The 21,845-nt window shown below is 36.0% G+C and overlaps 2 protein-coding genes across 4 annotated transcripts in view; one reads left to right on the forward strand and one right to left on the reverse strand.

The window, feature by feature from the left end:
* The window catches only part of LOC107137246 (WD repeat containing planar cell polarity effector), a 487,063-nt gene that overhangs the window by 141,160 nt on the left and 324,058 nt on the right, over window positions 1-21,845 (forward strand). The gene's annotated exons all lie outside the window — the stretch shown is intronic.
* Mdh1 (malate dehydrogenase 1) lies at window positions 5,958-21,812 on the reverse strand. Its single transcript, XM_015479621.2, has 9 exons — window positions 21,657-21,812; window positions 16,643-16,741; window positions 15,750-15,846; window positions 13,296-13,471; window positions 11,544-11,666; window positions 8,285-8,461; window positions 7,693-7,806; window positions 6,955-7,044; window positions 5,958-6,302 (listed from the first exon to the last, which is right to left on the reverse strand). Exons 1-9 carry the CDS (start codon window positions 21,657-21,659, stop codon window positions 6,177-6,179), a joined length of 1,005 nt encoding a protein of 334 aa, XP_015335107.1. The 5' UTR covers window positions 21,660-21,812; the 3' UTR covers window positions 5,958-6,176.

Genomic DNA, 21,845 nt, shown 5'->3' on the forward strand with positions numbered 1-21,845 from the left:
CGCCCCCCAAAAGCCCCAAACCCTCTTACTTTTTGTTACTCATGATGATCCTAAGTGTTAATCACCTGGCCACTTCCTTTTGATAACAGTAAAAAAAAAAAGTACTCTTTAATCTCTGGATTTTTATATTAACTAATCATGGTGCTTTTAGAATAAAATCAATAATAATTGTTGAAAGTTCACCAGATACAGAGTATAATGCCTTATACAGAGTATAAATTTCACCAGATACAGAGTATAATACAGGTACATAATATAGGACATAGGTCTTGCTCTTGAGGTGGTTACAGTCTAGTGAAATATGGAAAAGTAAAAAGTACTAGCAGTTCAGGTTTAAAGGGAGGCACTACAGTGAGGTAGTAGGTGACTAGTAATCAATGAGTTAGTTGTACTAAAATTTTCTATGGGAGTTTTGTATTTTGTTGGAACTCCAAGTAATGTTAAGTAGATTTTGTTTGATTGTAAGAATGTCTACCTTCAACCTACCCAGAAGTAAAAACAGGGCTGGAGAAAGTAGAGAAACAGTTAAGTTTAAAAATGGGTGTAAGCCAGAAGCTCTTGCTGCATCTCTGCTCTGGCCACAGATCCTCTGAGGCAGAACTGAGCTTCAGCAATTTGTACCTCATCGGGGGAGAAATTTATAATAACTCTCAACTACATTGTTCAAAACACAAAATAAATTCTTGCACATTTGTTGGGGGGCAATTCTATATTGAACATGATCTTGAAACCCCAAGAGCTAATAATTAACCCTGTTTTAATGTATTCATTGGAGTGAGAATATAGATCAGCTGCCTTTATACATAATTAAATTGTTTTTCTCAGGTCAACTGTCCATATTAATGTAGTTCTTAAACCAGCCACAGAACTTAGAAGGCTAGAAGGAAGCCTGTTTCCTCTCCTACATAGATGAAATAAAGTAGCAATTGTAACCCCACAAGTTTTAGTTGGCTGCTGCCTGATAGAGTCAATGAATCAAGTGGCAGAGTGATAAAGGAGGAAAGAGCTTTGTTTGCAATAAGCTAGTGTTGGCTGGTGTTGTCAGAAGGTGGTTAGTTCTCGTGGCCTTCTTATCTCTTGCCCTATGGGAGAATTTTTTATATGATTTTTCAAGTGGATCTACGTGGATCCCAGACAAGTAGGTGTCTCAGTTGTCCATTGTTTTGAAAAGTAGCCTCTTTTGGACTATGCACATCTTATTTTGTTACTCAGGCCAGCAAGAGTCGCAGTCCCATGGATCTAAGACATAAATGTCAAGGTTTCTGTATTGATTACAGTGGCTTCTGTGGTTTTTGTTGTGGTCACTGTTTCTGGAAAGCATCCTTCCAGGTGTGACCTTCTCCTGTAACTTGGAACTAGAGTTTTATGCATTTCTTTAGCTAACTTTAGTATGCAGTTAATCTATAAAAGAGCAGATAGGTGCAAAGAGAAACTTCCGAGAATTGGGTTTTGATGGGAAGGGGAATTTATGTGTACTTTCAGAATCAAATCATAATTTCATCTGAAAGTACTATGTAATCATTTTAATCTTACTTTCAACCCCTTTCTAAATTCAAGATAATTCTGAAATTTTTTATATTGATTGTTGAGTTTAAAGGCAGCGGTCTATATTCTCACTTCAATGAATACATCAAAACAGGGTTAATCACTAGCTCTTGGGGGTTCAAGATCATGTTCAACATAGAATCGCCCCCCGCCACCGCAAATGTGCAAGAATTTATTCTGTGTTTTGAACAATGTAGTTGAGAGTTATTATAAATTTGTCCCCCGATGAGGTACAAATTGCTGAAGCTCAGTTCTGCCTCAGAGGATCTGTGGCCAGAGCAGAGATGCAGCAAGAGCTCCTGGTTTACACCCATTTTTAAACTTAAGTTTTTCTACTTACCCCAGCCCTGTTTTTACTTCCGGATATGTTGAAGGTAGGCATTTTGTTCTTACAATCAAACAAAAACTACTTAGCTAATGTTCCTTGTCATTAGGTACATTATTTACTGGGAAAAAAAAAAGGCAGAAGTATTTTTCTAAGATAATCTCAAAATTTTCTTTCAGCTTTAAAAATCCTTCTTATGAATTGTAATTTTATTTAGTTTTACTCATTATCACTCGTATCTTTACTTACTTGCACTTTTCTTCATCATCTTTTTTTTTTTTTAATCTACTTAGGGGTACTGTGTGTGAGTTACTCTACCAATATTTGCATTCGAAGGTATTTAAGAAGCAAATTATCCACTAATCAACACTACTGGCAATATCAAAGACCCCTAGAGTTTTAAAATAATCTCTTATTTTTATTTGCTATTTATTATTATAGGGATATATATAAAGGACTCAAATGTGAATGTTAGACTTACTTTTTTATGTTTAAATGAAACCTAGCCTGTATCAGGCTGAGGGGTCCAGCATGCCTTTTATCCCATTTGCTCCAGGCCTGTTGGCCTTTTCTTTCATGGAACAGGAGAAGATTTTTCCAGGTTCAAGGATTTTCCCTTTATTATTCCCTTTAGGAGGTGAGGAAGGAAATCCTCCTTACTTCTCTCCCTTTGTATCCTTCATATCTTTGCCTTAAATATTAACTTTTTGGACATACTCAGAGAACCATCCCTCTTTAAATTGATTCTTGCCTGTTATTTTCTTAACATTATATTTTTTCTTCCAAAAATTTTATTGTAATTTGCTGGGCATGGTGGTGACATCTGTAACTCCAGCAATTCAGGAGGCTGAGGCAGGAGGCTCCCAAGTTTGAGGCCAGCCTCAGCAATTTAGCAAGGTCCTAAGTAACTTAGACCCTGTCTCAAAAAAAAAAAAAAAAAAAAATTAAGGGACTGGGGATGTTGCTCAGTGGTAAAGCATCCCCGGGTTCAATCCCCTGTACCATGCGTGTGTGCGCACGCGCACACACACACACACACACACATATACACACAGATTTATTGTAATTTATGTATGTTCAATAAGTTTAGACTTCACCAGTGTCTATGGGACGACTAGCACAGTGCCTTACACAGGTAAATCTCTCTGTTGAATAAACAAATAGTGTTGGGGGAGCAATAGAACTTTATTCTGGAAACTTCCCAGATCAAGTCAGACAATATTATTACTAAGGCAGTTTCTAGCCTTAATAAGAAGGTAGTGCCATGAACCTAGCACTATAGTGAAATAAGGAAGCTAATTCTTAAGAGAACAAAGTAAGAGAGAAAACATGAGTAGAAAATCTTGCATACACATATCATGGGCAAAACCTAGGTTCAATGCTAGCTGATAGAAAGCCATAGTACTTTTCCTTACCCATTTCAAGGGCCATACCCAATACTCCTGTAACAAAAGACAGGTTAACAAGATAAAAATGTCACATTTAATCAAAGTTTCAAGTGACATGGAAGCCTTCAAATTGAAGACCCTTAAACACCAAGAAGTCTCCCTATTTTTATGTTTAATTTTGATGAGGAATGGAGAGCCATGTAGAAATGTAATTGGACAAAACAGTATGGTCCAATGGTAAAGAATGAGGGAACCAGGTAGGGCTGGTCTGTTCAGATATTTCTTGTCCTATGTAGCATTCCTTTTACCTCTGTCTCCTCACACAACCCTTTGGAACGAAGATCGTCAAGGGAAAGGAGAAGGGAGAGAGTAACCCTCCTAGGTTTTATGATTTGCTTTGGGGGAGAGGCATTCTAGTAGCTATTATACCCCAGGGAAGAGGAATTCTGAGTTCTCTGACTTGTTTTCAGGGAAAAAAAGGAGTGGAAGACTGGAAGACAGGAGGGCAGAGAGACCTTGCTTCTGAGGTTCTTTCAATCTCCTTTAATCCAAATCACTCAGCAAGCCAAAGCACCATACTTTGGGGTATCATATTCTGAGCCTCAACAATGCCATCTCCCTTTTATAGTTCATCCAGGCCTCGTTAGGGGTCAATAAAACCAGGTGGGTGGTATGATGAATAATGGTAGTGCTCTGCCCAGACCCTTTTAGCACCCATGCTTCCCCCACTTGTGTTACAGCAGAGATCAGGAAGTGACTGAGAATTAAATTCTTGACCCCTATTCAATAACCAATGGGTTGGGAGTATGAAAGCTCCAGACTCCTTGTATCAGAAATTCCCTAACTTATTCAAGCTGGAGCCATCCTTGGCTAGCTGTAATTGTAATTGGACAAAACAGTATATAGTCCAATGGTAAAGACTGAGGAGGGAAACTTGGCTTCCTCCTCTTGCTTGCCCCTGCTCTCCCTCTTCCTGGGAAACTGCCTTAATAAATCATAAGCATTCGAGTCCTCAAAAACATCTTAGGGTCTATTCTTTTATTTTCTATTTTTGTAGTGCTGGGGATTGAACCCAAGGCATCACATATAACTTAGGGTCTATTTTCTGGACAGCTAGTCTTAGACCAGGGGTTTTTCTCCTTGATTATAAACACATATTGACTACCTTCATGTTAGATAATCTAGAGCAGCATTTTTTTTTTTTTTGTGAGAGAATTTTTTAATATTTATTTTTTAGTTTTCGGTGGATGCACGTCTTTATTTTTATGTGGTGCTGAGGATTGAACCCAGGGCCCCTGCGCATGCCAGGCGAGCGTGCTATCGCTTGAGCCACATCCCCAGCCGCAACAGTTTTAAGCACAAGCAAAACAGGCAATGGAACTGTACAAGAGAATGTGAAAATCTAGATCTCTGCTAGCTTTCACACACACAATTCTTTAGATGTAGATGGACATGATACGTTTATTGGTTTGTTTTTTTTTTTTTTATGTGGTGCTGGGGATTGAACCCAGTGCCTCACATGTGCTAGGCAAGCACTCTACCACTGAGCCACAACCCCAGCTTCCATACACACACTCTTTATAAAATATTTGCTTTCGAATTCTATGTGAAATCAGTTTCCATGTTTCCAATTAAATTTTCTTCTAAAGGTATGTCTGGTTCATTTTTTTTTCTTCTTTCCTGGCTAATATAAGGGAGAGAGAAGGTAATGAAAGAGGAAGCCAATACAAGGAGCAAGAGCATTTTTTCTTCGTCTCTCTGCCTTCTAGTATCTTTTTTTGGCTGATTTTTAACGAGGAGCAGTAGAAAAGAAATGTGGTTTGTAAAGTCCCACTCCCAGTGTCATGTGAATATTGCAGGATATGTTTGGAACTGACAGAGAATAACTGAATATCTGGTACACATTTATAACAAAATTTTATTCATTCTATGTGAAATTTTGTTTTTATACTTCTAGTTAATAGTAGTTCTGAAGGCACTTTTATACAATTGTTTTTTCTAGATCATGAGAAAATGATATAAGTAATTTAAAATATCAAATCTAACCAACATCCATGAAGGGTTATCACATCAGGCTGAGAGATTTATGATATATTGAGTGTCTCTTAAGTGTAGGAAATGGATTAAGTACAAGGATGAAATGAGATACTGCCTTCTGTTCTCAATGGAAAACAAATGACTATTTGTATGACTTTCTAGTAATAAGCTTAAACTGTGGACATTATCACACATTTCTGTGGCACTTACTAGTTATTAAATATAAGTCAATTCCTTATTCTGTTAAAGAGAAATACCTCAGGGAAGATTTATTACTGTCACTTTCTTCTATCATGAAAATGACTGTTCGAATTTCATCCAATGGCATAAACTGTTAACAGAATATTTTATCAGCTAATTTTAAAATCAAATTATCCACAACACATGAACTAACTTTTAAAGTTTTAAAAACATAAGTGTTTGATGAAAGTCAGTAACCACGTTTAAAAATATATTCTAAAACAGATTCATTATCACAAGGTGAGTTGTCCTTTCTATTTAAAACTAAGAGATTTGTGCTTTAGTTTGTATTATTTCCCATCTTTATTATCTTTTCCTGGTTTAAAAAAAAAAAAATCACAACCCCTTAAGGAAGCTGAGAAATATACAAGCTTGGGTTTTCTGAATGTTAAAATTAGCTAGAAAGTAGAATCTTAAGTCACTTTCACTTGCATATATATTTTTATTTAGAATGCAGCATTAATAGCATGATGAGACCTTCACAAATCTGTACCAAGAAGCACATAATGTTTACAATGTGGTTTTTTTCACAAGTAATTTAAGTATAACTATAACATCATTATTATTTGGTACTAAAGTCAAAGACGACATTTAGATTCCTCAGTTTTGGGGCATTTAATGAAATCAAAATGATTGTCTAGTCATGCGGAGGAAAGAAATTCAAAAGCAGTTTCTTTTTCTTCTGTCAGTTCCTTTGCAGTAAGATCCATCTTCTCACGTGAGAAATCATTAATAGGGAGACCTTCAACAAATTTCCAGGTCTTATTCTGTTTGAAAATAATTTTAAATAAGAGATTAACAAACTAGAATTGATCTTCCAGCAAGCAACAACCTAGTCTGAATTTATATCTGGAGGTGTACTTGTTTTAAAATCTGATTCCAAAGAAATAAAACAGAATCCAAACTTTTTTTTCTTTTTGTAGTGCTGTGATCAAATCCAAGCTTTGTGCATGCTAAGTGCTCTATCTCTGAGCTAAACCCCCAGCCCAGAATCCAAATCTTAAAATTAGCAGATCATTTTGATTAAAAGGTAACACTTGAATTTAAAACCATTTAATCTCAAAAAATTATAAAATTAACTATTGACTTTACCATGGTTATAATAAAGAGCAACAATACTGAAAACCATTGCTTCATTTAGAAATAACATAAGATTTGTAGGTAGCTGATATTAGAGGTGTGATAATATAATTCACTTGGTGGTAAAAGTTGACTCTTGCTGTTCAGATTAATTTCAATCTTTTAATGCCCTGAAGTTGTCATATATATAATACTCAAGTTGAGGAGAAAAAATCTTGGTTATTAAAGGAATAACTTGGTTATTAAAGGAATAACTTTCTAGGCCAAATTATACCTATTTTGAGAAAAACATATATAACTACTTTCCCATAGAAGGGAAACAACTCCCAAAGACCCTACCTTGATTACAACAGGGAATGAGTAGAGCAGATCATCAGGAATACCATAGGAGTTGCCATCCGAGATAACACCCATGGACACAAATTCTCCCTAAAAAAAAAAAAAAAAAAAAAAAAAAAAAAAAAACCCACAAAAAACAATGTTTTCTATTTTCATGGCACACTAGGATTAGTCTACACAAACAACATGTGAACTAACAAAATTAAACCAGGTGACTTTCTTACTATGTTCCTGACTTCATTACTATATAAGGAATCAGCACCAGGTTCTTCCACGACAAGAGAACTTTCATGGATATTATCTCATTCCACTCTTCCAAATTATGTGTCAAGTAGGTCAGAAAAACATATCCTTATTTTATAGATGAGGGAGCTATTGCTCAATATTGAAGAAAAATGTTTTTCTATATATTATCATGTTTAACCCTTATAATTCTGTGAGGTAAATGTCATGTAACAGATGATAAAACAGCTCAGAAAGGTTAAATTATTTTCCCAAGGTTAGTCTGTTAGAAGGCAGCTGAGCTGGGAAATGAACCTAACCAGCTTGACCACTAAGGCTCTCGTTCCTTTTATATTACAATATCAGGGGATTAAAAAAAAAAAAAAAAAAAAAAAAAAATATATATATATATATATATGAAAAACACATGTATTTTATATACACACACACACATACATACACATATACACATATGTATGTACACACACACACACAACAGTATCACTGGGTCTTCACCTCTGGGGTTCCAAACCAGATGTCTCTGATGTGGTCAGAGATGGCTTTTGCAGCAGACATTGCACTGGACAGTTTCCGAGCCTTGATGACAGCAGCACCACGCTGTTGCACAGTCTGTGCAGGGGCAGGCAGATGTGACAGTGTTACTTGATCATAATAGCAAAATATTCATCAGTTTCAAGTTAATCTAAGGCTGCAACCATTGCTTAATGTGTTCTCTCCAATATCATGCAACTGCCTATGTTGACCTTATAAACCTAATTTGGTATAAACACCAATATTTCTGAAAAAAGAAAAGTACAAATTCCCCTAGACTGTTTACCACATTTTATACACACATGACTAGAGAGTACTATAGTTTTTCCCATTTTGACAATCAATCTCAACTGCTGTATAACATATCAGATCAGACTGGATCATGGCTTTGTAGGATCCCAGAAGAAAGTATGCAGTCCGAAGAACAACTATGAAAGACCTGCTCTCCTTAGGGATTCCCTTTCCTTTTCTTGGAGACACAAAGGACAGCAATGTGATGTGTTTCTCAAGAGTTCTTTATGCCTGGCTGTTAAGAGGACTCTCAGATTTTTCTTACCGTAATAAATTCTCCCTTGAGCCAACTGTCATTTTTCAGAGCTTCATAAACACCAACTTCCTTTCCTTGCAATTTCACCTTAGCATGATTGACATCTGGATACTGAGTTGAGGAATGGTTTCCCCAGATAATGACATTCTTTACATCATCAGCAGTTACACCAAGTTTAAGAGCAATCTAGTTGAATTTAAAAAAAAAACAACACACCATTTAACAGCTCAGAAAGGTTAGACAAATTATTTTTAGTTAAAATTGTGGCCTGTTTGACAAAGGTCTTTAAGATAAAAAGTTTCTGAAACTTCAGGAGAGCACAGAATTATATTGATTTGTAAAAAATGTAACTTGAGATACTTTTTACCAAATCCCCTTAAATGGCAGCTTCAACTCTTCAATGTCAGCTTCAATAGCCCCTAAGCTTCTCCCCCCTATAGGCCTCCTTGGCTCCCTTTAACTTAAAGCTAACCAGCAAAGGTCAGGTACTATGCACCCAGTGGGTGTTGTTTCTGAATGTCATTCATACCAGAATTAGTCTAAATTAACATCTCCCCAGGACAATAGCTCCTGGCTTCCTTAGACACTTGCATTTGTCATATAGGTCTGTTATCTCCAGACCTAGTAATTTCCTTCCCCCTAATCCCAGCCAGCTGGCATTACTGTCAAATTACCTTGTCAGCAGACACATACAGCTCTGGTTTGCAAGTATACAGGGGAGTCCTGCAGGTGAGAAATAGTCACCAGATAGCAAAGCCTGCTGAGTTTCAAAACAAATTATGTAAGACTAGTAACCATTCGTGTTAGAAAAAAATAATCTTTGGGTTTGCTGTTTTCTCATTGGGTATAACTTCTATAAGAGGAAGAAACTGCTTCTTTAAAAAACTTCTTAAGAGCTCCCTTCCGCTGTGCCAGACTGACGTGCTAACCAAGAGCCTGTGGATAACAATGTGTGCCAAAAGTGATGGTTAAAGTTTGATGAGACAGCTTCTTCCCTCTTGGCTTATTCATGACTTTTGCCCTCACAAGTAAAACTGTTCAGCAGCTGGGACAAAGTCTCACTCAGTAATATCCCTGGAAGCAGAATTTTCCAGTATCTGTTTCTACTGAGGCCTCAGATGAAACAGCAAAGGGGATTACCAGTGTCATTATTTTACCTTTTTCCTTTCTGTAGAAACTATGTAACCACCTGGCAATCTGGAGTGTACAACTACAATACATCCTTTCCTTTATAACTTCATTGTACTTAAGACTCCTACAACTAGTCATTCACACAAATTACCATTTCTTTTCAGCCACCAGACCCTGCTAACAGCTTAAGGCCTCTCATGGAATATTTGTATTTCGAGTTTGCTATCCAATGACCTCCTTAATTAACTAGAATGTTGAGGGAGCTATTTCCAAGATGAGGCTCTTTTCAACTTTAGGCTGTAACCCTTTTAATAATAAAACCAAAATAAATAATAATAGCAGTCAACCTTTACTACATTTGACTCCGTGACATGTACCATGTTAAAGGCTTAAAATGGATCTTTTCTCATCCAATCCTCATAACAATTCTCTGAGGTAGATATAATTATTATTTTATAGCTTAAATATTCATTCTCAAGGTCACAGAGCTAGTAAGTCATTTGATATCATTATGTAATAACATGCACAAGGGTTTGATTTAGACTCAGGCAAATCTAGGATACTCTATCATTTACTAGCTGTATGACTTTGAGTAGGTTCTCTGATCTCTCTGGGCCTCTAATCTTTTACCTGTAAAATAAGGATAATAATAGATAGTTCTGTGGTACTATAAGAAACAATGAAAAATTACTTGCAGAGCATTCAGCTTATAATAGAAACTTTACGAATGTAAATTCTTTTCTTTTCCACTAAGCATTCCAGAGCTGGAAGATAACTGTCAGTTTAAGACAGTGGTTTTTCAACTCACACCATTTTCTGGTTAATAAATACAGTTTGCTTAAAACAAAGTTTTCATCTATAAAGAAAAAGCACTACATTCATAGATCTATCTAGCAATGATGGATGAAGAAGGATGGCCAGAAAAGTGATAAGAAAAAGGACAGCGGCTATATCTGAGAACTACAACTTTTATCATGACTTCCAAGGGCACCAGGACCAGTTAGATCCGAGGAAGCTGAGAAAACTAGCTTGGATGAGTGGCCTAGCTCTGAATTTTTTGAAGCTTTGTTAATCTCCTGGTCACTCACTCCTTGGCAAATTTATTCAAGGTGCTAATGAGTAAGGAAAATTAATAATAATTAAAATCTAGCTCCTATGTAGTAAAAGCAGGAAATTTTATGGAACACACAGACACACAATATTTGAAAGATATAAAACCGAAAACTAAATTAAATATAAAATTAAAATCAAAATTTGGCTGGGTGTGGTAGCCCATGTCTGTAACTTGGGAGGTGGAGGCAGGAGGATCACAAGTTCAAGACCAGGCTCTGAAACTTGGTGAGACCCTGTCTCATAATAAAAGTGAAAGAAAAAAGGGCTGGGGATGTTGCTCAGTGGTAGAGCGCCCCTGGGTTCAATTCCCAGTACCTCAAACAAAAAACCCCCAAACAAGCAAAAAAGTGAATGCGATTGCTTAGCTCCAAGAAAGGAGAATCACACAACTACATAAAACTTGAGGGGCTGGGATTGGGGCTCAGTGGTAGAGCACTTGCTTAGCACGGGTGGGGCCCAGGTTCGATCCTCATCACCACATAAAAATAAAGGTATTGTGTTGTGTCCATCTACACCTAAAAAATAAATTAAAAAAAAAAAAAACAACAAAAAACTTGAGTTTTTAAAATGATCTCTTATGTATCTGACAAAATTAAACTAAATTATGTATCATCATGGGGTAATTATTTATACTAGTAATTAATTTTTAAAAAAATATTTTTTTTAGTTGTCAATAGACCTTTATTTTATTTATTTATATGCAGTGCTGAGAATCGAACCCAAGGTCACACATGTGCTAGGCAAGCACTCTACCACTGAGCCACAACCCCAGCCCTAATAACTAATTTTTAACTACTACTTGAAATTTTAACTATTTAAATGTAGTTAGCAACTGAAATAGTTTTTAAGAGAATAGGCTTCCTAACAAATTTAATAATAATTTAACTTTAATAACTACTAAACAACAACAACAACAACAACAACAAAAAACAACAAAAGTATAAACTAAGATTCAGTTATTTTAAAAATGAAAGAAAATGGTTTTAAATCTAAAATTCATAAATTTAAAAGACATTTTTCTCACTTGAGATTTAGCTCGGTTATGATCCAAACGAGTTAAGCAACTGAAGTTCTCCTTGGGGATGGATGGAGCTGACTTAGCGGCAGTCAGGCAATTGGTATTTGCTGGGTTTCCCACAACGATGACCTAGGATGACAGAGAAGAGTTATGGAATGTATACTTATTAAACTATCTTAGAATTCCACTGAAATGTGTTAACTGGTAGTTTGTATATCAAGCCCAAATGAACTAAATATACATAATTATCATTGTAGTTTGTATCATCCCTTTGAAAGCATTTTGACTTGTTAGTGTTTGGTGTGACTACTGAAAACATTTTTTTTTTTTTTGATAGAGCCACTGTTATGTATATAAGTCACTTTCTATTTGGCAATGTCCAAGACTTAAGGTGCATTTCTTTCTATTTTGTTTTTGTGTGAAAACAGACACAGAATTTATTTAACTTACTATAAAAACTATGTAAAGTAAGACCCCATTTCAGAGTTTGATTCATTCATAACATTTTCCTTCTTTTTGAGTTTATTTTAAGAAAACAATTTGTCTCCATGAACTGAAAGTAATTATTCCCTAAATTTGCCCAATTCTAAGAATTGCTTGGGCTATTTGCTAAAATACAGATTATCATCCTTTTCCCCCTCCTAGATCTACTGAATCAGTCTTCAGGAGAAAATGCTTCAGGCTATTTTTTTTATATTGGGGAGGTTTAGTCAACACTGAATTACAGCACAGGAAAATGTATATATGGGTTTTTAGTGATAAGAATCTTACGCATAAGGCCCTGAGTTCAGTCTTTAACACCACATAAAGAAAGAAAGATATTGTGTCCATCTACAACTGAAAAAAAAATTAAAAAAAAGAGAAACTTTATTTTGAATTACAGAAAAGCTGCAAGCCTATTACAAGGATAGACTCCCATAACCCCTTTATTCAGATTCTCCAATTTGCTCCATCTTTAAGACTCTCTTTCTACACATAAACTGTAATCTTTTTTTGGTCCTTTTGAGAACAAGGTTCAGTTAAGATGCTCCATGGTCCCTAAGTACTCCAGTGCCAGTGAATACCTTCCCCAAACAAGGACACTTTGCAGAGATGGAATTACTATGCAAACAACACCACAAATCCAAAGCAGCCTGGATTTAAGCAGCCTGAACAATCTTTATCTTTTACTAAGAGTACTGAGGATTTCTATCCAATTCATTTCTATTATTTTCTGTTAACTATTTCAGTAAAAGGCGAAAGATTTATACGATCTGAAGAGAAACCAGAGTATCTGTTAACTATTTCAAATAAAAATCTGTATCAAACAAAAATGCAGACACCTATGAAGTGTCACAGATAGGACATTTTATTTGCCATCTTGAAAAATTTTTCTTCTTTTTTGATATTAGGGATTGAACCCAGGAGTGCTTTACCACTGTGCTTATATCCCCAGACCATTTTATTATTTTTTTAAAATTAATTTATTAAAAAAATTTTTTTAATATATATTTATTTTATTCATTTATTTATATGTGGTGCTGAAAATTGAACCCAGTGCCTCACACATGCTAGGCAAGTGCTCTACCATTAAGCCACAACTTCAGCCAAGACCTTTTTATTTTTTTAGTTTGAGATAGGGTCTTGCTAAGCTGCTAAGGCTGGCTTGGAACTTGTACTCCTCTTGCCTCAAAATTTTTTTTTTCTTTTTGTTTAAATAAATTTTCTTATACCTTTTTGAAAAACCCAATGAAATACATGTTGGTTACTTTAACTCACCTTAACTGACTTCTTAGCATATTTCTCCAAGGCTGCACCCTGGCTTTTGAAGATTTTCACATTTGCTTTCAGTAAATCTTTCCTCTCCATGCCTTCCCTTCTTGGCATGGAGCCCACAAGAACAGCAACATCCAGGTCTTTGAAGGCAACCTCTTCTTCATCAGTTGCAATGACATCTGTGCACACGGCAAACAACAGGCTAAGCTACTTAAATACTCAAGTCTGAAATTTTCTTTTTCATACTAAATCTACTTATTCTGTCACCAAAGTGAAAACAAATAGCAATGTTTATTTATTCATATCACATTGATACAACTTGTAGGGGTCAAGAAAGACAACATATTAATATAATCACCTTAACATGGCAAAAATGTTAATAAATTTACTTTGCTTTTCCTATTTCCAATAATTAATTCAACTTTAAATCTTTTATACCTATTATTTTTTTAGTCACATATGATATAAGGTATAACATAACTTCTGAAGCAACATTTATTATTTGCACTTATTAACAGAGATAACAAAAGAGCAACTAATGCACTAACCTTTAAATTACAATTACCTCAAGATCTAGGATACGAATTATGAATTAAAAAAAGTTAATGTTAATCAAGGAGTATTGTGCTAGGAATAATGCTAGGAAATTTATATTATCAAAATTTCGTCTTCTCATTTTAGAGATGAAAAGAGCTTTAAAGAGACTAGTTAGTCACCATGTTAAGATAGTGAGGAAGGCTATAATTCCCACCTATGTCAGTCTAGACCATGCTACAGTGTCAGTTCAATAAACATACACGATTTGCTTTTTGATGGAAGAACATGTATCTTTCCTTTCCTTTGTTGATTGTATTAGAAAGGTCATGACTGAGATTTGGCATTTCCTTTGGTAAATTTTTAGGCCAGTGGACTGGTGTCAGTTGGACTGTAAGTCCCCGAATGGGCACATGCAGGAAGACAAGTTAGAAAAAATACCCAGCTTCCCCTTCCCAGCCACACATTCTCATTTGCAGAATGTTCCCGGTTATATTTATACCTTTCAGAGAACAAACTGGGCCCACTACAGAGCAGAGGGAACTCAGCAGAGAAGGGAATGCAAATGGGAAACAGCAAAAGAAGAAGCTGATTTGGAAAAAATTGTAGGTAAGAAGGGAACCAGCAAAAAAGCTGGTTTCTACAAAAAAAATTGTAGGTAAGGAAAGGGAACCAGCAGAAAAGCCCAATCATGTATTCTTTTACAGAACCATGCAACCAAACAATTTTGATGGTAGAGTATCTATTTTAGTATATGTCTACTGAAGAGATACATGAATATTAAGAAGGCTTCTTTTTAGGGATATGTATATATTTTGTTTTGTGCAAACTTCTGAGTATCACTAATCTTTTTAAAAAAATTTTTTTAGTTATACAATGTTTACTTTTATGTGCATTGAACCCAATGCCTCACATGTGCGAGGCAAGCGCTCTGCCACTGAGCCACAACCCCAGCCCCAGTATCATTAATCTTTATGAAAAGAAAAAGACTATAATGGAGATATAGTTAAAGAAAAATATTTAAATTAGTTTATAATCTGACCTGATATTTTAACAAACTTTTCAATCAGATTTAAGACTTCTGTCTTATGAGTAATGTTCGATAATTCTCTAAGGTGAACTCCTGTGGGTTTTTACAAACTGTGTAGTATATGATTAGGACAATTTATACTATGTCTCAACCTGACAATGGGCAGATGGAACTGGACCATATATGTGGGATCAACTAATTTTCAAGGCAGTGTATGGCTCTGGAGGATATGCTTCAGAATTAGTTTTCCATTAAGGAGGTGTGACTATTAGCATTTAAATAGACATTATATCACAACACAATGTAGATAATCTCAGGTATATGTAATTCTTGTGTGATATTATGCCTAATTAGTATAATAATAATAAATTATATATAGACATGTTGAAGAAAAAGTAGCTTTTTACTTGACAAATTGTTTCTCACTTTTACCCTTATTTACTATTGTGTACATGTTAAAAAGTAGTTATAGCTTGGGTTGGGGTATAGCTCATGGTGAGTGCCTGCCCAGCATGCATGAGGCCCTGGCTTTGATCCCTAGTATCCTCCCCCTCCAAATCTATAGTTCAGAAAACAAAATGAAATACTTTCATGAAATAATTTCTAATTAAGTCTCTTCAGCAAAAATATAAAATCTATTTTTTGTTAAGACATAAAATACCCTTTTTCATTTCCTTTTGTGGAACTGGGGATTGAACACAGGGGCTCTACCACTGAGCTATAGCTCCAGACCTTTAAAAATATTTTTTTTAAAAAATTTGAGGGTCTTGCTAAATTGCCTAGAGTGGCCCTGAACCAGTGGTTCTCCTGCCTCAGTCTTTTGAGTCTTCTAAGTCTACTCAGTCTTCTGAGTAGCTGGGATTATGCAGGTTAAAGCTGACTTTCTAACTCACCTTTCAGGAGGGGAAGGGCACAGTCTTGCAGTTCCATTAGGACACCATTGAGAACACTCATCATGGGAGTGACATCCAGCAGCACAAGAATGATAGGCTGCCAAACAGCAAGGACAGCGTTCGTCAGTGTAGGTTTTTATCATTTAGTCACAAAAAGCCCTTTCAAAGTTTTTGTTTGTGTGTGTATGTATAAAAGTTTTATTCATTAGCCATAGTAATTGCATTAGGAGCTCAGTTTTCTAACACTGCCACTTTGAGAATAAGAAAGGCCATAAAACCAGCTATTATTTGGTAACAGAAACAGCAAAAAGTAATCATCTATAATGAATTTTTAAAAAGTACATAAAAGGAGTCTCACAGCTTGCTCCTATTAATAGTTGTATATTTGATTTCATGGTTACTAAGTACAATATCTGACATGAGGGAAGAGCTCAGTATCTGTGAGAAAAAATATTTTAGTGTATTTATCAGATTTGCTAGAATTAGGGTGTCTGCTTCCAATTTAGAAGCAGATTTTCTGTCTATTTTGGTTCAAAAGAAGACCATTTATGAACAAGGAAGTGCTGATTCAGCAACCTTCTCACAGAGCTCCAACTAAGCAGTTACTATCCTTAGTGATATCCTATATTGACTAGCACCTGCTGGTTGCACCAGGTTAACTAAATACAGTACAAAGGAAACTATTTTGCAAAGTAAACTGATTTGCAAACTATTTTCACTGTCTACAGGGATGCCTATAAATACTTTACCAGCTTCAGTTTATAGCAATGCACCTTTTACATTTATTGGGACTATTCATTTCTTTACCATTTTATAATTTGTTTGCAACTAAATACAGGATTTTATTAACAACAGTCTTACTCTAATGCCAAGATTTATAGACATGCCCCTACCTGGTCTTTACCAAAGACAGATCCATTTCCAATACTGTACAACAGTGAATAAGCAATTTGACCAGCTGCTCCAGTCACAAGGACTCTAATTGGTTCAGACTGCAATGAAAAAGACCCATATAAGTTATAAGTCTCTTCACACCAGGTTTAGTAGAAAATTAGCTTATTGGCTTGTTTCAGTAAATATAACACACACAAATTAACTGAGAAATTTCCAGAACATGTGTCTTTGGCTGGGTTGATGTGGTGTTATTTAACTCTCTCTGTATAGGGAACACAAAGTGTTAGCCTATATTTACTTACATAATCCTATCCATTTTTTTTTTTTTGATATGTTACCACTAAAATAGGCCTAACAACGTCAGTGTGTGCAGTATGTATGTGGTGATACAAACCCTGGCTGGCAAGAGCCTTTCAAAACCTTATTATGCAAATCTCCCACTCCCATCTGCTTAGTAGAATTCTTCACACAAGGAAGAACAGAAACAGTGGTCAAAACTTTCCATTTACATTGAGTCAAAATATTTAATAAGACATTTATGTTTCAACTTAATTAGACGTAGGAGGAAAAATAAGCCTTTTTTATTTAAGGAGAAAAAAGAGAATATGATAGTATCTGGACTAAATAAATTTTAATACTAAACAGGAATAAAAGACAATGGCAACATGTGCTGATTGTTGACAACCTGATTCTAAAGGAAAAATTACATTTAAAAGGAAGGAGAGAGTAAGTATACAAAGAGTACAACAGTTATAATAGAGACAAGTAGCCTTATAGGTTTCAATAAAACCTGAATATAATAAGACACATGGACAAAAATAATAACTGATATTCATAAACCCAAAGTCATTAAAAAATAAAGGTAAATTATGCCCAGAGAATTAAAGAAGTAGAATCAAGGTGACTATTTTTTTTTTCCTGACAATGCTGGGTAAATCCACTTCTACTCCTTGTCACCCTAACCGTACCTGCATGGAGAAGTGGCTTATGGAATTGACTTAGGGCAGAAGAAGCATTTGATTTCTTTTTATTTAAAATTCCAGATTAGTCACATGTCTGAGATGGAAAGAGGATGGATGATCTTGAAGGATCCTTAACCTTAACTGTGAGATCTGAAGGTCAGCAGTGCTCAGTCACATGGTACCCACAGAAGCCAAAGGAAAAGTTCAGGAAAGTGTATACTCTTGAAGAGAAATGAAACTGATCATAGTAGGCTATACAGAGAAATAACCAGACACAAGTAGGAAAAAAGAGGAAGAGAGGAAGGCAGAGAGGGGGAGAGAGAGAAGGAAAACACACTAAGGATAAAGTAGAAAGATTTTTCCCTGTTTATCTGGGTCTTTTCCCTGCCTTTTTTACTAACTTTCCCCCCGACTTTCATATCTCTAAATATACAAATATAATAATCTCTTAAATTAATCATTTTGATAAACATGACACAATATTTTTTTGCTGATCTGTCATTACTAGGATAATAGTAATGACATTACTAGGATAAATAGTAAAGACTATTGCTATTTGCAGAAAAATTATTAAAAGCTTATATATATATTTTTTTCATTTTATCATTTTCCCCCTCTTCCTTCAAGTCAAGTAAAGTAGATGAAAAAAATGAAAGAGGAAGAAATAATTCCCTCCTGCCCCTTTATAATGCAAGTTCCTTAAAGCTGGGGGTTTGTCTATTTCATTTACATTGTCATTTTTTTGTCTACTATATTTACTGTTATATCCTAACTAACTAGAATATCTGGCATGTAGTTGGAGCTCAAATATTTGTAAAAGAACTACCAAAATGACAGAAATCTATAAGAATTATTTGGAAGCATATCAAACATGCTTTAAAAACATATTAAAAGATATTTTATTCTCACATACTTGCTTTGAGAAGGCTAGAAACTTAAGGACCATAAGTTTCAGCTATAGTGAATGAAACTACTTAAGCCACTAGTTCTAATGTGTCTTATCAATCAAGTGAAAAACTTATTTAATTAATTCACTAAACAATATCATTGAATCCCTATCATGTACTTGCTACTATTGTTGGCAAGGGATCCATTAACAACCATCTGAATTTAGAAAGGGGATAAGCCAATTCTCTAAAACAGAAAGCTAGAAGCAGTAAAGAGTAGTAATTAAGAGATGGCCTCTGGAGCCAAAGTTTCTGGACTCAAGTCCTGGCTCCACAACTCATTAGCTGTATGCTCTTGTGCAAGTTACTTAACCTCTTTGGGCTTATAGGGCTCTGCCACCACAAAATTTTCCTCTAAGAATTCTTATAGTCTGTGGTCTTCTATTTACATATTTGCTACACTCTACTAGACCTTGAAGCCCCCTTAAGAGCAGTATGTGTTTGACTCAAATTTGCACTGTAATATAATGTGAAAGAATGAAAGTAAGGGTAAAGAAAAATATAAATATATGCTACTTCAATGGAAAGCAAGTTGGGATAATAAAAAGTTCATTCTCCTAGAAAGTCAGGCAGATGGCAAAACAGAATAATGCAGCCAATTTTAGGAATTAATAACAGTCCTTACTAAAAGGGTTGTGGCCAACTAATGAACAGCTCATTTCACAGCAGGAGTTTCCTTCTCTTTGGGCAAATTATTTTCACAGGTAGGCAACTTCACCTTGTTAACAGTAGTATGAAACCTATGTAGTCTGGATGTTTGATGATAACTGGGTAAAGCAAGCACATATTTGGTTCTTACTCTTCTTCTGCAACATTACAACTGACAAGTGGGAAGGTAGGCGAACCCGCTGACTTCTCACACTGTTACAGAGTGAACATAGGTGGCTATTCTTTGCTCAGCTATCTGGGCAGTCTGCCAAGATCCATGAAGGAATGTCTTTGCTCTTGGCAGGGCACTAATAACCTTCTTGCAAACCAGGTTCTCTCTTGAGAATGTGCTAAAATCTCAGTTATGAAACTTGAATTTAAGTGTTTTTTCTGTTATTTCATGGAAAAAACATGTATTCTTTTTTTTACTCCCTAGTTTGCATGTATTTCTAATTTACATAGATTCTGTAATGTGAAAGAGAAGCAGTCCCATTCAGATTCCTTCAGTTATTCTTGCTGTTACTCCCTATTGACACAAGCAAAGAATTTCCTCCTTTAAAATTTGCTTTGATGGGCTGAGGCTGTAGCTCAGTGACAGAGCACTTGCCTAGCATATGTAAGGCACTGGCTTAGATCCTTGGCACCATATAAAAATAAATAAAATAAAGGCATTCTGTCCATCTACAACTACAAAAAACAATTTTGCTTTGAATTGGATTACAAAATATGGCTCTTTTCTAAATCAGTGATTGTTCACATGCTTTCTGAGTTGGGAAGATCCTAAGTCATGTGAGACAACAAACTGACAGAATTCCTCCTCATGTACTATCTCTGGCACCCCAGTGACCTTCCAAGGGTGAGGCCTGGCTCAGTCTACTGTGCAACAAAAACAAAACAAGAATAGGGGCCTTGGATTTCTCTGTGACCTTGCAAAAGTCATTTGACCTCACCAGGCTACATTTTAAGATTAAATGAAAATAATCTTCAATTCCTTTCCAATTTTAGAATTCTAAGGAATAAAGCTATTAGGTCATCCACATGTTGATAATACACTTGTGTTTATATTCACAATATGATTGTATCTTCATCTAGAATCTCAGTACTAAAAATAAATTTTTAGAATGACTTGGTAAGTATATGACACAATAATGGTAAAAAGGAGAGACCCTTAATGCAAATTGTTGTGTGACCTTGACAAGTCATGTTCTCTCTGGGTCTCAATAAACTCAATTTAAATATATTAAGTGGGGATGTTTGTCAAGATGACCTTTAAAAGGCTTCATCCAGTTCTAAAGTGACAAAGTCCGGAAGTACTCTGATAATAAGTACCTCTGCTTCCTTGCTAAAATAATTAACATAGAAACTACTGAAATCATAACTTAAATGAGTAATAATGTCATATGACAAAATAATAAGGAAACACTTATTTGGAATTAGTAGTGGTCCCCAATCACCTTAAAGAGATGGAAGGAGTAATGTGCCCTTGCCTGAAAACATGTATTTTCAGGTTCTGGGAAATTTCCAATTCACGCAAACATTTCCTCACACTCTCCACTCATTTTCATATTTTGAGATAAATGGGAAAAATATTTCCAAATATAAAAATACAAACACTGAAGCAACTTCCCTCCATCTGATGGCAAATGTCACCTTCAAACAGTGCGCAGATTATTCCTACGTCAGTTTCCTCGCCCCGCCTCCCCCTTCAGCAGAGACAAGATATGGAGACCTAGGGTGCACGTTTTCAATGACAAGATGGTTACATTGTATTACATTTAAATGCAGTGCTTCTGGAATCCATAACAGAACAGTAAAGAATATCTGCACTAGTTATTTGGCTAGTGATGCAAACGAGCTCTGGCATTATAACGGACATCAATGACAGGTTTTAACATTTTGAGAAATTAGATATGGCGGCAACACGTCTCCTGAAAACGTAGATCGTAATCTGGAGCACCTGGTGAAATCCTGCCTTAACAGTCGAAGGCCTTTTGCTTTCAAGGGCTTTGTGATTGAAGCCCTTAAATACTTTGGGACGAGAGAGAAGAGAGAGAAGAGAGAGAGAGAGAGAGAGAGAAAAGAGAGGGAGGGAGAAAAAGAGGTTAGGATTCAACTAACTCCTCCTTTCCATCAAACCCCATCGTCCTTATCAAGCTCTACATAATTCTTCAGAGAAAATCAGAACTTGAATTCCATCCCCTCGGCAAGCAGCAGGATCGAGATCGCGCCTCTCCAAGGACAGTGATATCTCCAGAGCCCTTTGAAGAGGCCCCCAGGTGCATATCAACCCCTTCCCAATTACTGGAATACTGCGTCAATCCCCAAATAAAAGTCAGGGCGTTACAAACGGCGCTAAAGACAGCGACTTGCATGGCTGCAAAAGTCCGTCAAGCGCAAGAAACCCCATACAAGGGTGCAAAGGCTAGACACGGGCAGGAACCCGGGCCCACACTCACCATGATTGAAAACTGCGCGGACAATTCCTGCACCTGCAAAACGAGCTGCAAGGAGTCAAGTCACCTCCACCGCGGAATCGACACCAGGAGGGCGTGCGGTGGCAGCCTGAAAAAGCTCGGCTGCGGCCGCGGCGTCTTCTGGGAAACGTAGTTCACGCTAACTCTGCTCTGGCCCAACCTCCGAAGCAT

Source organism: Marmota marmota, unplaced genomic scaffold (genome assembly GCF_001458135.2).
Source record: "Marmota marmota marmota unplaced genomic scaffold, marMar, whole genome shotgun sequence".
In the NCBI taxonomy this organism is placed as follows: domain Eukaryota; kingdom Metazoa; phylum Chordata; class Mammalia; order Rodentia; family Sciuridae; genus Marmota; species Marmota marmota.

What these genes read in the sequence shown, in the direction of transcription:
- Mdh1 (XM_015479621.2), bottom strand. An exon ending in CTGTCTTTGGTAAAGACCAG is followed by an intron (nt 15,847 to 16,642) that starts GTAGGGGCATGT and finishes GCTGTTTGGCAG; the next exon opens with CCTATCATTCTTGTGCTGCT. An exon ending in TCTGGTTTGGAACCCCAGAG is followed by an intron (nt 7,045 to 7,692) that starts GTGAAGACCCAG and finishes TTTTTTTTTTAG; the next exon opens with GGAGAATTTGTGTCCATGGG.